Raw genomic sequence first — 15,577 nt, forward strand, 5'->3', positions numbered from 1 at the left:
TTAGATTTGCATTAGAAAGTTTAATCCTCGGCTTTGTAGAGGATAGCAAGGAGAGGAGCTAAGGGGCTGTTTGTAGAAGTAATCCAGGCAAGCAATTATGAAGGCGTGAATTAAAGTAGGGCAATAGGGCTGACAAGGACAGTAATAGCACCTACTTCACTGGGGCTCTTCTGATGAGTTAATGGGAAGGCACAATGGGTTTAATTATTGTTCCAAATCAAACAAACAAATCAATGCTCCTTGCATACCATGCAGAGCAAGATATAAAGTATTCGGATTAGAAAGCTTTAAGGGAAACATCTTAATTAGTCCATGCAACCTTGCCTTCTTTCAAGCACAGGTAAAATCACCTCCCTGCCTAAGACCGGATAGTGTGGAATACAGAGTAAATGGCCGAGGTAAGGAATACCACGGAACATGTCAGAACCTGAGCGTGACCTGTTCCTATGGTGCCCCAGGTAAAGGGTTAGGACCATTCGGGCGCCTGAGCTCCAGCACCTGGAACCCACCGCTACTGTAGGCGTTACCCCTCCTCCCTACCCACTCAGCTCAGAGGTGGGGCCATTGAAGGGGGCGGGCATTCCGGTCGAGGGGTGGAGTTGGGGCCAGAAAAGATGCCAATGGAACGCGAGCTTTCCCATGGTTAGCCAATTGAACGCGCTCTGGGACCGCCCCCATCCGCTGATTGGCACGACGAACCTCCCAGTAGTCTTGTGTCTCGCGAGAGTCCCGGTTTTCGGCGGTGCTTTGTCAATTGGTCTGGCTCCTCCGACCCTTGGAGCCTTTTGCCGGGTCGAGGCTGAGTGGGGGGCTGTCTGGTGTCGTGGGTACGGCCAGGGACCTTGACGAGGCGCAGGCTGGGAGCTGCGTCTCCTCCCACCCTGGAGCCCGAGGCCCAGGTGAGGCGCGGCCCGGGCATTGGGTTCTCGGGCTGGACCTTTACCTGCCTTCTCCTCCGCAGGAACGGAGATGGGCTGGCAGAGACGCTCTGCTGCCACTTGGCAGAAGGACCCCGTGGTAGGAAAGCGAGACCCGATTAAGCCCTGCCAGGTACTGACTCACTCCACCTATGTGGAAGGGTGTGCAACCTTGAAAGGAACATTTGGATTAAAAATAGTGGGTGAACTTGGGGTTCTAATGCTAACGCCCTTTTGAGTTCATGGAGTACAGTACAGTATACTATGCTTCTAGGGTTTAACCGCCTTACTTAAGTGTCCCAGCCCGTTTTTAACACGTGCTTTTTCTGCTAATTTACAGAGTTCAAGTTTGAACTTCGTTTCTAATGCAGACACTTAAAGCAGCTCTGTTCACCTCCCAAAAAGGTAATGCGGATTCCTCCAGTAAAGGAGCATATCAGTATTTATTGAATTCTTGTGCTTGTCAAAAACCACAACATTATCTGTGTTTTCACTGAAGGAAAAGCACTGCCAAAAAAAGCGGGGGGCCTGGGGAGATGGGGAGGCAAAGGAGGATTGGGAAGCAAATACTTCACCTTGTAGATACCGGAATTTTCACCCACCGGTGTGAAAGTTTGTAGAAAATAAGTGTTGGTGAGGATATGGAGGAACTGGAACCCTTGTGCATTGCTTGTGGGCATGCAAAAGGGTGTAGTTGCTTTGAAAGAGTTGGATGATTTCTCAAAAAATGAAACACAGAGTTGCCATATGATCCACTGAAAGCAGACACTCAGTTACTGGTACATCCATGTTCATAGTAACATGGTTTCCAATAGCCAAAGGGTAGAAACAACCAAAGTAAATGTAGAAAGGAATGGATAAACAAAATGTGGTATGTACATGCAATGGAGTATTTGTCAACCTTAAGGAGTCAGTAATACCTGCTATAACATAGGAGAACCTTGAAAACATGTTAAGTGCAATAAGCCAGACACAAAGACAAATACTGTATGATTCCACCGATATGAGGAACTTAGTCAAATTCATAGAGACAAAAAGTGAAACAGAGTTTACCAGGGTCCAGGGAGAGGAGAGAATGGGGAGTTACTATTTAATAGGTACAGAATTTCTGTTTGGGATGATGGAAACGTCCTGGAAATGTGATGGTTGTACAACATTATGAATGTAAGTAACGCCTCTGAATTACACACTTAAAAATGGTTTATGGCCTGTATATTCCACCATACACACACACACACACACACACACACACACACACACACACACACAGCAGAACTCATCAAATACAGTCTATATTTGCAACCAATCATTGGGTAACTTTAATTCCAGCATTTGGGTTGTACAAACATAATTTGTGAAACCTTTTCAAGTTTTGATTTCAGAACTAAATGAGAGAAATTCATGTTCAAAGCTTACAAGATGCTGTTTTTCAGTGTATGTGTGTTTGTTTTAAATTCTGAATACACTAGATAGTATGTGCAGGATGAATATAGGTTACGGTGTTTAAATGTTAGAATTCCTAAACACTCAACTACATACATCGTATTATACACACTGGAGACAACCAAATCTATTCTCGTTATGTATTTGGAAATAAACTATTTTGATATCTTACATTTGACCTATCAATCAACATCATTAGAAAAACCATAATTTCAGGGCACCTGGGTCGCTCAGTTGGTTAAGCGTCTGACTCTTGGTTTCAGCTCAGGTCTTGATCCCATGGTCATGAGATCAAGCCCCACATCAGGCCCTGGGCTGAGTGTGGAGCCTGCTTAAGATCCTCTCTTTCCCTCTGCCCCTCTTCCCTGCTCACACTCAAAATAAATAAACTTAAAAAAATAAAGTGTTAAAAACAAACAAAAAAGCCCCACAATTTCAAACTGGCTCTTTCTAAACATACAGCCAAGACAAATGGCATCTCCCATACTGTTATTCGGATGGATTTTTACCTTAGAGGTTTTTTTGGGAGGCGGGGAGGCTAAATGCTCCCTGCGCATAGTTCATATATTTCAAATACCATTTTCTTAGCCATTCGACAAGTAAGAAAATGCTGATTTATTTTCTCCCCTTTTGTATATGGGAAAATACAAGGTGTTCAAGCTGAGATGGTATATATACGATGCCGAAACCTTCATCAACTCCTCCAAAGCTTGTTTGCACTCTTCTGTTTGGACTGTTTTTCCATGTGTGGCTTGTGAAATCACAGGAGGAGTGACTGTTGCCCAGGTACGTGTTTAGCTGGCACAGCAGTGCTTTCCAGGTTGCCCACTAACCTTGTGAGTACATGTGAATAGAATTATTCTTTTTTCCACCATCAAAATGAGTGACCGTTATTTAGAGCAACGAATTCATGTTAAGTTTTGTGTAAAGTTAAATAAATCTGCAAGTGAGACACTTGAGATGTTAAAAGTAGTTTATGATGAAGAAGTAATGTCGAGAGCAAGAGTTTTTGACTGGCACAAAAGGTTTAAAGAAGGCAGAGATGATATCCATGGTGATGTGAAACGTGGCTGTCCAGTTATCCACAGAACACGGGAAAACATTGAGAAGGTCAGAAATCGGGTTGGCTCAGATAGCTGAAAAGTGAAATGTAGACTAAGAAACAAACTCATGCTGAAAGAAAACTTGCACATGAGGGAAGATTCTAGGAGGATTATATCTCATTCTGTTGTGGTTCAGGACCCTGCCGAGGCCAAACGATAACAGAGCTGCACATGAACCTGACACTTGGGTCTATATTCAGGGCACAATCCTACAGACAGTTCAGTTTCACTGGTCTTGGAGTAACTTGTATCTGAATCTCAAGTGAGCTGAGCTTTTTCAAACGTGTTCCGTTGGCTTTGTAGGTACATGATTTGAGCAGAGTCAAACCTGTGGAGTTGAGTGTGACAAAGGAGAGAGCGTGGAGCCTAGAGGTTTATTGGGAACCTGGCCCTCTGTTACCGCAGTACCTAAATTTCTACCTTGTCTTTTCAGGGTGAGCTCATTTGAATAATCAGTAGGTTACCTACAGTCTGGGCAGATGAACTTTCAACAGGGAGCTGGACATCAGTGTTACTCTGTATGGAAATACTTCATGTTATTTTTTTAATGTTTATTTATTTTTGAGGGAGAGAGTGTGAGCGGGGCAAAGAGACAATGGGGAGGACAGAGGATGCAAAGCGGGCTCTGCACTGATAGCAGTGAGCCCGATGCGGGACTTGAATTCACGAACCGTGAGATCATAATCTTAGCTGAGGTTGGATGCTCAACCAACTGAGCCTCCCAGGTGCCCCTTTATGGTACTATTTCAACAACGATAAGAAAAGAATGGCCATCTTTAGGCAGAAATATTCAGACTTGTAATAATGGAATTTTTGTGGTGGGAGATTGAGGTCAGATGTTGGAAACTGGAATTCAAATCTGTCAGCAAGAATGAAACAGAAGAGGCTGTAGGAATAGTGGGCAGTTTTAGTAAAAATATACTCTTCCCTTCCACTCCCCCCACCCCGAAATCAGGACCTGATTTTGGTCAAAAGCCCACAAAACTTTCTATTCTTTATGTAATCTAAATTTTAGTTTCAAATGGATTCTTATATATAAACTGTTTGGGTCTGGAATTTGGCTTGAAGGGTAGACAAATAGAGTTCAATTTTGTTCCTAACTTCTTTCACCAGGAGAACGAGATTCCATGCTTCGAGTTTTGAAAGGCATGACTGCCATTAGCAACGTGTGAATAACAACATACACAATCTCTTCATCGACAACAAGGAACTGCATTCTGACCTTCACATTGTCTACGTGTGCTACTGAGTGTGGGGTCATATCCTAAGCTTCAGCTCTAATAAGCATTCATCACAGGGAAGGTACGATCTTGGATATTCAGTTGGCCACAAAGAGCTTTAAGTACATTTATGGTCAAGTCAAATGGTAGCTTTGCTGAAACATTAATAGAAAAGCATTGGTAATTCATGTCAGAATGAGATACAAAATAATAGGTGAAAAATGATTTCACATAAAAGAAATTTTGATAAACCTGGAAAACAATTTCAGTTATTTTTGTCCATTAACATTAGCATTTTAGTTTAAAGAGCTACTTGAATCACATGTTGTTCCTTCCCATAAGAAGAGATTTTGAGTACAACAGGATGAATTTCTCATTGAGAAACTTGCTTTTGCCCCAGTTTCCTTTCTAGTCTCCAGTAGGACACTGTCATCATTCAGTATTGGTATTGTAGCAACTTAGATGCACCAAATTGCAACATATAGGACTTAAGTCAGAGCCCCATGGCAGTGACTCTGAAAAGACTAGTTTTATTAGTTATACTATTAAGGGTTTTTTGTTGCTGTTTTAAAAGACTCCCAGAAATCCAAATTTACATTTTGTGGAACATGAGCCAAACTAATTGAGGTTGTTATGGAAAATGGTCTCATTTTAATGGTCTATATTACCTCTGGGACCCTGCTGGTCAAAGCTGTGTGGCCCACAAGGCAAAAATTAGAATGATGTTTTTCATATTGTCTTAGTTTTTTATTACTGACTTTGTTACAGCTTGATCTTTGGAGGTGCTTTGTACTGTGTAAATGAAATTTACTGAAAATGTACATAAATAACTGACGTCCCAATAAACCATAAATTGATTTTTTAATATTAGTGTTGATCATCTGTGTTTTATGAGGCATTTGCTAATCCTCCATACTTTAGCCACCTGCTCATGTCTCTAATGGTTTTAATCTAAATAAAGTTTAACTTCATTGCCATACCTCAAATTTTTAAAAAATCGACTAATGGATAGGTAAGATCTAACCCCCCTGACCCGCAGACCCATAACCCATAATAAAAACACAGCGTAGGAGGCAATGTGGTGAGGTTCCAGCTCCAGCTAGACTTGTGATCTGAAGCTTTCAGTCTAAAGTATTAGTTACCAGAGGCTAGCTACTGCAACCGATTACAAGCTCGGTGGCTTAGAACAACAGAAGTTTATTCTGTCAGTTTTTGAGCCCCAGAAATCAAATATATGCTCTGGGGAGGAGGGGGTCAGTTGCTTGAGTCTCCCAGTTTCTGGCGGCTGCCAGCCTTACCTAGCCTGAAGTTGTATCTACATCATCTTCAAGGCCAAAATCAAATCTTTTTTTTTTTTAATTTTTTTTAAATATTTATTTTTGAGAGAGAGTGAGCAGGGAAGGGGCAGAGAGGGAGACACAGAATCCGAAGCAGGCTCCAGGCTCTGAGCTGTCAGCACAGAGCCGAGGTGGGGGTCAAACCCACAAACCGTGAGATCATGACCTGAGCCAGTCAGTTGCTTAACCAACTGAGCCACCCAGGCGTCCCTAATCTCTTTCTACTTGTCTTCACACAGCCTCCTCCTTTGAGCATGGAATCTTCTGCCTCCCTCTTACAAAGGCATTTGTGATTAGATTTAGGGCTCACAGATTATCTAGGAGAATCTTCCCATCTCCAGATTCCTAATCTAATCACATCTGCAAATCACCTTTTCCAAATACAGTAACATTTACAGGTTTGAGATTAGGACTCGATTATCTTTGGGAGTCATTCTTCAGTCCACTATCCCATAGATTTTTCTCTTCTGTAAAACACCCTATAACCTCTAGAACAGTACTGCCAATGAAACTTTCTGTAGCGATGGATATGTTCTGTATCTGTTGCTAGTACAGTAGCTTCTAGCCACTTGTGACTACTGAGCATTTGAAATGTGGCTGACACAACTGAGGAGCCACATTTTTCATTTTATTCAGTTTTGATTTAAATTTAAGTAGCCCCATGTGACTAATGGCTATCACACCGGACAGTGTCTGTAGTTCTAAATCCTGGTCTCTGTGGCACCTTAAAAAAAAATGAGTTCCCTATTTTTCTGCACTGTTTCACTGCCTGGCTTAAGACTGCTTACATTTTTCACCCAACTACACACACACACACACCCACATCATCTCCTTCAGGTTTTTTATCATCAGCACTCCCTGGCCAGCCCTGTCTGAGCTTATAAATGTCCTCCAGTCAGTGCAAATACATGCACTTGCTATCCCCCCTCCCACTTTTTCCCCTCTAGCAATTTTGGCCTTCTAACACATTTGTTGTGTAAATTACCTAAAAATCACAAGGCTGGGTTTTACAATGTAATAGGTAATATTAAAAAATGCAATTTAGATACAAAGGCTTCAACAGTGTTATGAAATAAGCATTAAGAGGGATTCCAAGGTGGGGATGCTCAGTGGGTTCAGCATCCAACTCTTGGATTTCGGCCCAGGGCTGTGGGATCAAGCCCCACGTGGAGATCTGAGCTAAGCATGGAAAGTGCTTGAGAATCTCTCCCCATCTGCCCCTCAAAAAAAAAACAAAAACAAAAACAAACCCTCCAAGGTGAATATTAATTATCTTTATTTAAAATTACTGGAAAACGAGGTATTTACAGACAATCAGGGCAGGTCAGAAGGAAGAACTAGCTGATACTAGGCTCTGTTTAGCACTGTCCTGCCCTTTAAATTCCCCCTTCATAGCCGTTCTGCTCATTCATCAAAACCACCTAACATGCTGACAGATGCTCCCTTTGTGCCAAATTGCAACTTCTGTAGGTTCAATGTAACTAAATACTATGAAGAGCTTATATTCTTAATACCTCTGTGCTCTCCCCTGACCAAACTGGCCTCATCTGTTTCAGCATTTCTACCTTTACGCTACAACATGAAATGCCAAGAGAGGGAAGTAACTTTCCAAGAGGTCACATAGCCAGAAAGTTACATGAGGATCCGTGGTCAGGGCTACACATGTGACAGGAGCTTGAGTCAGTCCCTAACCTGTGGTTGCTTCATCTGTAAAATGAGAGCACAGCGTCACCTTCACAAAGTTGTAAGAACTAAATGACAAGATGAGAAATCGAACACCTGCTGTGCTGCCCTCACTGCCAGGGCTGTCCTGCGCTGGATACATGGTTGCTACAAGTGAAATAAGAATCTGACCTCATTAGAGGCATGTGCATGTTGTAAACTGCAGAGTTGGGATAAATCAGTTAAAATACCAGCATTAGAGTATTCCAGCTTCCATGGCTTGTGCCTGTAGTTTTCAACCTACAAAAAAGAAAAATTTTCAAATGACCTTTTTACATTTTAAACAGAAAGCAAATTTTGAGGTACATTCTTTTCAGTTTGTCTCAAAGGAGGCGCAGAAAAAAGCCTTGTATGCACTGTTCCAATACCTGGGTTTTTCACCTTTAAAAATAAGCTGCCCTTGGGGCACCTGGGCGGCTCAGTTGGTTAAGCATGGGGGTCAAGATTTTGGCTCAGATCATGATCTCACCATTTGTGAGCTTGAGCCCCACTTCCGGCTCTGCGCTGGCAGCGGAGAGCCTGCTTGGGATGTTCTCTCTCTCTCTCTCTCTCTCTCTCTCTCTCTCAAAATAAATAATCGTCCAAAAAATAAATAAATAAAAGGCATCTCTGAAGGTATCGTCAAAACTAAGGTTAAGGTTAAATTTATCACTGTGCTATTATTAACGTATGAAAATATCACAAAGGTGCTGAAACTTCAAGAAAAATTTCCTCTGGTTCCGCTGTGACTCCAGACAGGATCCAGAGAGGAGTTTTACAGTCTCATCCCTGGGTTTTATGGAGACTTACTTTACCCTTCTGTGTTAGCCTCTTAAGGCACTGCGTCAACCTTAAAAGGGCACAGGAAAGGGCGGTCTGGGGTTTTACAGGCTTCTCTACGACCCCTGCTCTCTTCTCCCGACAACACCCCCTGAACCTCAGCGGTTTCCAGGGCCAAGTCGGAAAACCCACCGGAAGCAGTTGTCCTGCGGGGGGTGGGGGAGGCGGGAACTTACATGCCCTCTATCCGAAGGGGCAGCCAATTGGGGGGCCTTGGAACCAAGCACGTGGGAACCCCCGGTCGCCATTGGCCACGTGCTCCGGGCCGAGCGCCTCGCTTTTCCCTCCAGGACGGGGACATACCTGAGCCTGTAAGTCAGGCCGCTGCAGCCCCGCACACGTCGGAGACCGACTCCGCAGGCCCCGGGTCGGGCTCCCGCATTCGCAGGCGGGGGCCGGGCCCCGAACCCGCCGCAAAGCAGCCGCCACTGCGACCGCGCCCTGGGGGAGCAAAGCGCAAGATGGTTAGGGCGCTCGGGCCTGCCCGCGGGGAAGCCTCCCGGCGGCTCCGCGCTGCGTCTGTGCCTCGCGCGGCCCCGGGACGGGCTGGACCGCCCGCCCCCCGGGCCGCCGAGGGCTGCTCTACCCCTCTGTTCTGGCCGCCGGGAGCAGCGGAGCTCCGGGCGGGCAAAGCTCGAGGGGACGCGGGGCGAGCGCAGCCCCACCCGGGCCCGGAGGCCTGGCACCCTCCCCCATGCCCACCGACACTTACGGCTCAGCTCCGCGGGACTGAAGCCGACGACTCGCGTGCGGCACAGAGAACCCGGCGGTGGCGCGGCGACGAGGTCGGCGGCGCAGCGGGAGGCGGGCAGCCAATCCCCTCAAGTCTCCGGCCAGGGGGCGGGGCGGGCCCGGCCATTGGCGCCCGCGGTTCTCGGCCCGCCCCGGTCTTTCGGGCTCCTTCGGGCTCCTTCGGGCTCCTCCGGGCTCCTTCGGGTTCCTCCGGGCCCCTCCGGGCTCCTTCGGGCATCTCCGCGCTCCTTCGGGCATCTCCGCGCTCTTCCGCGCTCTTCCGCGGGCGGAAGATGCGCTAGGCCTGCCGGAGCATCTTTCTCGGAAGCTCCGGAGCCCTAGCGCCTCCCCTTTACCCTGAAGGACGTGGTTCTCGCAGGCGCTGTGCCTTCCTAGGGGCCCCTCCTAGAGAGAGTTCGTGGTTACTCTAGGGCTGTGCCAGGATCCAGATTCCCTTTCGTACAACTACACCGATCCAGTATGTGTCTTGAGTCTGTCCTGCTAATCTGGAAGCTTAAAGAGAAGCCGGACCTTGTCTCTTTGACCAGGCTCACCCAGCGGCTCCTCCTAAACCTGAAAGGACCACTGTTCCTTCATTCGTTAACCGCGTTCAAAGAGCGGACTTCCATCAGCAAGCGGTTGGGGAGCACCATAAACCTTCCCTAGGTGACAGACTCACACTTGACAAACAAGCGGAATAAAATCGGACTATGTGCTAAAGTAACTTGTATTACAGTCCTGAGTTTACCATCCGTTGTCAGATTTAGTCCTCAAAATATCTTATCAGCCCCACATTTTAAGTGGATAAACAGACACACTGAGTAACTTTCCAAGGTGACAAATTAGCTAGTAAGTGGTGGATCGGGGATTTCAACTCAAAGAGTCTGGAAGTATAGCCCCTTAAAACACCACACTGGGGGCACCTGGGTGGCTCAGTAGGTTAGGCGTCCCACTTCGGCTCAGGTCATGATCTCGCGGTTCGTGAGTTCAAGCCCCGCGTCGGGCTCTATGTTGATGGCTCAGGGCCCGGAGCCTGTTTCGGATTCTGTGTCTCCCTCTCTCTGACCCTCCCCGTTCATGCTCTGTCTCTCTCTGTCTCAAAAATAAATGAATGTTAAAAAACAAAAAAACACCACACTGCCTTTCCAGAGGTGTGTAAGGTGGGGCTGGAAGGGAAACGTAGCATCTACATTTGATGGGCTGATCAAGATAGGCCATCTATGTGGTTCGGGTCCAAGAGGCACGAAGAACAGCTTGTGGAAGAACAGGAAAGCACTTGACCCGTTTAAGGAGCCCAGAATGTAAATGGAACTTAAGGATGTAGGAGCAGAGCGGTCTGAGATGAGGGTGGCTCCGGGCCAGACGAAGCTTGAGGCCCTGGTGGAAGGCGTATGACATGCTAAGAACAATGGAAAGCTGTTCTAGCAGTTTTTAGGAGTGGAAATGATAGGATCTGATGGAGGGTGTGGTTTGAGAGTCAGTAAGTTGCTTTTGCCGAGAAGAAAAGGAGTAAATTTTATTAATACATCGTGGCAGCCAGCCGCTGCTTTGCAGGTATTCATAAGATCAACGTAAAATGGGTTAAAGTGGCAGAGGGAACACCAGTTTTGCTCGTGCGTTTACCTTTCTCATCTCAGATTCTTCTAAACACCTCTCTGGTTTCAAACCTGTTCTTGTTTTAGTCCTTTCGGATGTCTGAGAGGCATTAACCTTTCCTTCGATTATGTCCGTGAATGTGGACAAGTTGCATGGCAAGAATCTTGGGACAGAGAAAGAAAATCTCAATAAAGAGACTAATGTAGGAATCCAGTGGTGATCTAGCGGGGTTGGCAGTAGTTGTGCAGAATGTCTTCCTCCCCAACCAGGTGATAAAAACTGAAAGAGGTTATGAAATCAGTACAAAGAGTGTTTAACTTGAACTCAGGGAGCAACCCACCTCAGTCCGAAGGCTTCACACAACCCCGGCCAAATGACAACTGCAGCTCATTGGAAAAGGCGAAACCATTCATTGTGTGTAGAGGAAAAATGGCTTCTCAGCTATGAAAAAAATTACTTCATTAAAATTAATACAGAGATGATGGAGTGAAATTAACTCATTGTATAAATTCAGGGTAATCTGTATGTGGTATTAAAAATGCTTCTAATTCGGTTTAAAGAAAATGGAACCAATTGGCTTTATTACCAGATCTGATTGAGAGAAATCTGTCCCATCTGAGAGAACTTAGCTTGACCCAGAGGACCAGGGATCCAGGTGGAAAGGCACAGGAGACCTGATGGGCTTCTGCTGTCTTCCTAGTTCCCCAAACTCCCTCATCAACAAATAGGTCCATCTTCCCTAGACCACCCTGAAGTCCCTGCCCCTGAGCTCCAGGCTCCATTCTTGCCAGCCTGCCACAGCCTCACAAGCTGTCCATTATTTTGGGGTTTTCCCCCTTCCTGTCTCTTCTCTCACTTCTGCCTGGCTCTTAGCTTCTCTCTGTATATATACTCTCTCTCTCCCAACCTGAAGAAACCTTCCCTCCATCAAATGTCCCCCAGCCCCCCAAACCACACTCTCCTCCCCTTCCTAAGAGACCTTCAGAAAGACCACAGCAACACAGGTCTCTAGCCTTATTCGGCCTCAGCCTCATGCAGCCCTCAGGTCAGTATAGTCTGACTTTCCTCTTCCCAATTTCCCTGACACTACTCTCCAAGGTCACCAGTGACCTCTCAGCGACCAAATCCAATGCTCCTTATCTCCTCTAGCTTCTCTGTGGCATTGGACATAGCCGACCACTCCTTCCTTGATTCCTTCTTCCCTCTGGTTTCTAAGTCTCCACTCTTCCTTGCTTTCCCTCCTACACCTTCCTCCTCCCTCTTTTGTCCTACCCTTTCCGGCGACATTCTCTCTCAACTCTCTTGCCTTTTCGCCGTTTGCTCTTGCTGACCCACCTCCCAGGAATGATAGTGATACAACTCATTAATTGAGTATCAGACACTTTATACATGCCATCTCTAATTCATAAGACAATTCTGCAAGGGAGATAATGAGAATATTATTAGTATCACTGAATGAGCTTATGAACCAGTCATAGTGTTTAGTCTTTTACATAAAAATATCATTATCATCACTTTAGAGATCATAAACTGAGACCAAGAAAGCCTGAGTGATTTTCCTAGACAGCACAACTTTGGCAGAGCTAGGATCCCCATGCCGGGCTCCCAGCCTGCCTGCTTTCCCCACCCCCCATACAGAGGTGATCCCTCAGCCAAGACTGCTCTCCCCAGCTTCAGGTACCAAATACCCACAAGCCCTGCACACATCCTCATCCGGTGGACCCAGAGACACCACAGATCAGCTTGTCTCAAGCAGTTCATTCTCTTCTTCCAACCCCACACTTTTGCGTCCTCTTGATGAATAACACTTCCTTAGCCCCCCGCGGTCCAGGATTCAGCCCAGATGACTTCCTCTTTCTGCCTCCTCTCCAATTCTCAGCACCCTGCTTCCTCACCTCCTTTCATTCGGTCAGTTCTCTCTATAGATCATCCCTTGAGTCTCCCCTCTTGTACCCACTCCCTGTTAAACTTTAGTTCTAGCTTACATCATCTGCTTTCTGGCCCACTGCGGCAGCCTCCATTCAGCCTCCCTCCCTCCAGTCTTCCCTCCCCCAGTATAACCCCCACACTGCTATGATCTCCATTGGAAATCCTTAAATGGCTCCACACTGCCACCAGGATCAAGACCAATGCCCTGTCTATCTTTCTACCCCCCGCCCCATCCCACACACCTGTTATGATCCAGCCATACTGAACTATCTGTATTTCCCTGAATGTTCTGTCCAGCACTGTTCCATACAACTCTCTGTGATAATGGAAATGTTCTATCACTGTGCTGTCCATTATGGCAGCCACAAGTGGCTAGTCAGTCCTTGAAATGTGACTAGTACAACAAATGATTTTAAATTTTTATTTACTTTTAACTAATTTATTTTCAAATGTTTTTGTTTATGTTTCAAGAGAGAGAAAGCATGCAGCTGTGTGAGCGGGCCAGGTGCAGAGAGAGAGGCGGTCAGAGGATGTGAATCAGGCTCTGCACTGTCAGCAGAGAGCCCAATGCGGGCCTCGAACTCACAAACCATGAGATCGTGACCTGGGCCAAAGTCAGATGCTTAACGGACCACCCAGGCGCCCCTACTTTTAACTAATTTGAATTTTTTTTTAACGTTTATTTATTTTTGAGAGACAGAGACAGAGAGCCCGGGGGGGAGGGGCAGAGAGAGAGGGAGACAGAATCTGAAGGCTTCAGGCTGTCAGCACAGAGCCCAATGCAAGGCTGGAGCCCACGAACCTTGAGATTGTGACCTGAGCTGAAGTCGGATGCTTAACCGACTGAGCCACCCAGGCGCCCCTGATTTAAATTTAAATAGTCTTGTGTGACTGGTAGATACCATATTGCAAAGCACAGCAATTTATATCTCAAAGATGTCCAGCAGCGTGGACATCACCTGAAATCTTGTCAGCAGTAAAGGCTCTCAAAAACAAACAAACAAACAAAAAAAAGGATCTCACGCTTGATCCCTCATCTGCCGATTCATAATCTGCATTTCAACCAATGTAATTTATATGCACGTTGAAGTTTCAGGAAGCCCTGCTCTAAGAGCTCTTGCTTCCTTGCCTTTGCACATGCCGTTTTGTCTGGAGTGCCCATCACGTCTCCTCCTTTGTTCCTTAATTCCTATTTGTCCCTCAAGACTCATCATCTGCAAGCACAACCTATTCTTAGTATGGTTATCTGGAGGACAGAGAGTGGTGGGGAGGAGTGAGAAGGAGAGAGAAGATGTCAATGATAAAACTACATGTGTCTTGTAAACCCAAGTATCTATGTATCTGTATCTATGCTCATATATACACATATTATATATAGTCCGTGTGTCTACATGAAAAGATGGTTACTGTTGGTAGTGTTTCTCTCAAGATGGTGGGATTTCACGTAATTTTTTTCTTTCAAATATTTCTGAGGTGCCATTCAAATTCTTTACAATGAGTATATATTATTTGTAATCAGAAAATAGAATGATAATCATGGGGTGCCTGGGTGGCTCAGCTGGTTGAGCATCTGACTCTTGGTTTTGGCTCAGGTCGTGATCTTATGGTTCTTGAGTCCGAGTCCCGGGCTCTGTGCTGCCAGAGTGAAGCCTGCTTGGGATTCCCTCTCTCTCTCTCTCTCTCTCTCTCTCTCTCTCTCTTTCTGCCCCTCCCCCACTCGTTCTCCCTCTCTCTCTCTCTCCTTCTCTCTCAAAAATAAATATTAAAAAATTGTTTAAAAATAAAATAAGAATCATTTTCATTACAGAAAATAAAAGAAAGCCTATTTTGCCTTCTGTAGATACCTGTATGAACGTGATATCAGAATACAGTACAGTGGAACCTTGAACGATGTGGGGGTTAGACGCACTGACCCCAGCATGGTCAAAAATCTGCATATAACTTTTGACTCGTCCAAAACGTAACTACTAATAGCCTACTGTTGACTGGAAGTCTTACGGATAACATAGTCAATTAACACAATCCTGTATACTATAGGTTTAAATATACTGTATTCTTAAAATAAAGCTAGAGGAAAAATGTTACTAAGAAAATCGTAAGGAAGAGAAATACGTTAACAGTATCACACTGTATTTATTTCAAAAGTCCACACAGAGGCAGCTCTGGGCAGGCCAAACCTGTGTTGGTGAAGGGACACCTGTATAGTGCTTTTCCAAAGGACAGCTGACACCTTCCACAGGTAGAGACGCTCATTTGATTAATGGCTGGGAGCAGCAGGGCAACCGCTCACTGAAATCAGATGAAGAAAACATCATGGTCTGCCTTGCGACGCATTTGCTGTTCTCTCTCATGTCTACCCTTGTGCCCCAATAGACATGATCCTAACAGGGTAGAGACAATCCTGCATCCCCTGCCTGGGTTCCTCTCTATGGCTGCAGCCTCAAAGTGGGGTCAAGTGTCCCGAGATGGTCACCTAGACTCATTACAGGTATCTGCAGAGGCATTTGGGCACCTTGGGTGGCATCTTAGCTGGCCCGAAGCATCATGGATTTGCTCTATTAAGAACCGGTGTTTGGGGCGCCTGGGTGGCGCAGTCGGTTGGGCGTCCGACTTCAGCCAGGTCATGATCTCGCGGTCCGGGAGTTCGAGCCCCGAGTCGGGCTCTGGGCTGATGACTCAGAGCCTGGAGCCTGTTTCCGATTCTGTGTCTCCCTCTCTCTCTGCCCCTCCCCCGTTCATGCTCTGTCTCTCTCTGTCCC

At 45.9% G+C, this 15,577-nt stretch overlaps 1 protein-coding gene, 1 long non-coding RNA gene and 1 other non-coding gene across 6 annotated transcripts; 1 reads left to right on the plus strand and 2 right to left on the minus strand.

Moving 5' to 3' along the window:
• The first annotated feature begins 728 nt into the window (after positions 1-728).
• Positions 729-5,548, plus strand: LOC125164583 (uncharacterized). The gene is made up of 4 exons (XR_007151815.1): positions 729-1,050; positions 1,258-1,322; positions 3,012-3,146; positions 4,577-5,548. It is a non-coding gene; the product is annotated as an uncharacterized LOC125164583 (long non-coding RNA).
• Positions 3,141-9,613, minus strand: LOC125164582 (putative uncharacterized protein DANCR). Of its 4 annotated transcripts, none has more exons than XM_047857405.1 (3): positions 9,274-9,613; positions 8,865-9,002; positions 3,141-3,496 (listed from the first exon to the last, which is right to left on the minus strand). In XM_047857405.1, the coding sequence occupies exons 1-3, from the start codon at positions 9,549-9,551 to the stop codon at positions 3,472-3,474; spliced, it is 441 nt and encodes a 146-aa protein (XP_047713361.1). In that variant the 5' UTR covers positions 9,552-9,613; the 3' UTR covers positions 3,141-3,471. The 4 variants fall into 4 exon arrangements, with proteins under 4 accessions (XP_047713361.1, XP_047713358.1, XP_047713360.1 ...); XM_047857402.1 differs by lacking the exon at positions 3,141-3,496 and adding an exon at positions 7,273-7,982 and having other exon boundaries at positions 8,738-9,002; positions 9,274-9,603; XM_047857404.1 differs by lacking the exon at positions 3,141-3,496 and adding an exon at positions 7,273-7,982 and having other exon boundaries at positions 9,274-9,598.
• On the minus strand, positions 8,463-8,584 carry LOC125165092 (small nucleolar RNA SNORA26). The gene has a single exon (XR_007151978.1). It is a non-coding gene; the product is annotated as a small nucleolar RNA SNORA26 (small nucleolar RNA).
• Positions 9,614-15,577: the final 5,964 nt, after the last annotated feature.

Source organism: Prionailurus viverrinus, chromosome B1 (genome assembly GCF_022837055.1).
Source record: "Prionailurus viverrinus isolate Anna chromosome B1, UM_Priviv_1.0, whole genome shotgun sequence".
Lineage (NCBI taxonomy): Eukaryota > Metazoa > Chordata > Mammalia > Carnivora > Felidae > Prionailurus > Prionailurus viverrinus.

What these genes read in the sequence shown, in the direction of transcription:
- LOC125164582 (XM_047857402.1), bottom strand. Translation starts at nt 9,551, where the DNA reads ATGCCCGAAGGAGCGCGGAGATGCCCGAAGGAGCCCGGAGGGGCCCGG. An exon ending in CAGTCCCGCGGAGCTGAGCC is followed by an intron (nt 9,003 to 9,273) that starts GTAAGTGTCGGT and finishes TTGCTCCCCCAG; the next exon opens with GGCGCGGTCGCAGTGGCGGC. An exon ending in CCCCTTCGGATAGAGGGCAT is followed by an intron (nt 7,983 to 8,737) that starts GTAAGTTCCCGC and finishes TCTTTTTTGTAG; the next exon opens with GTTGAAAACTACAGGCACAA.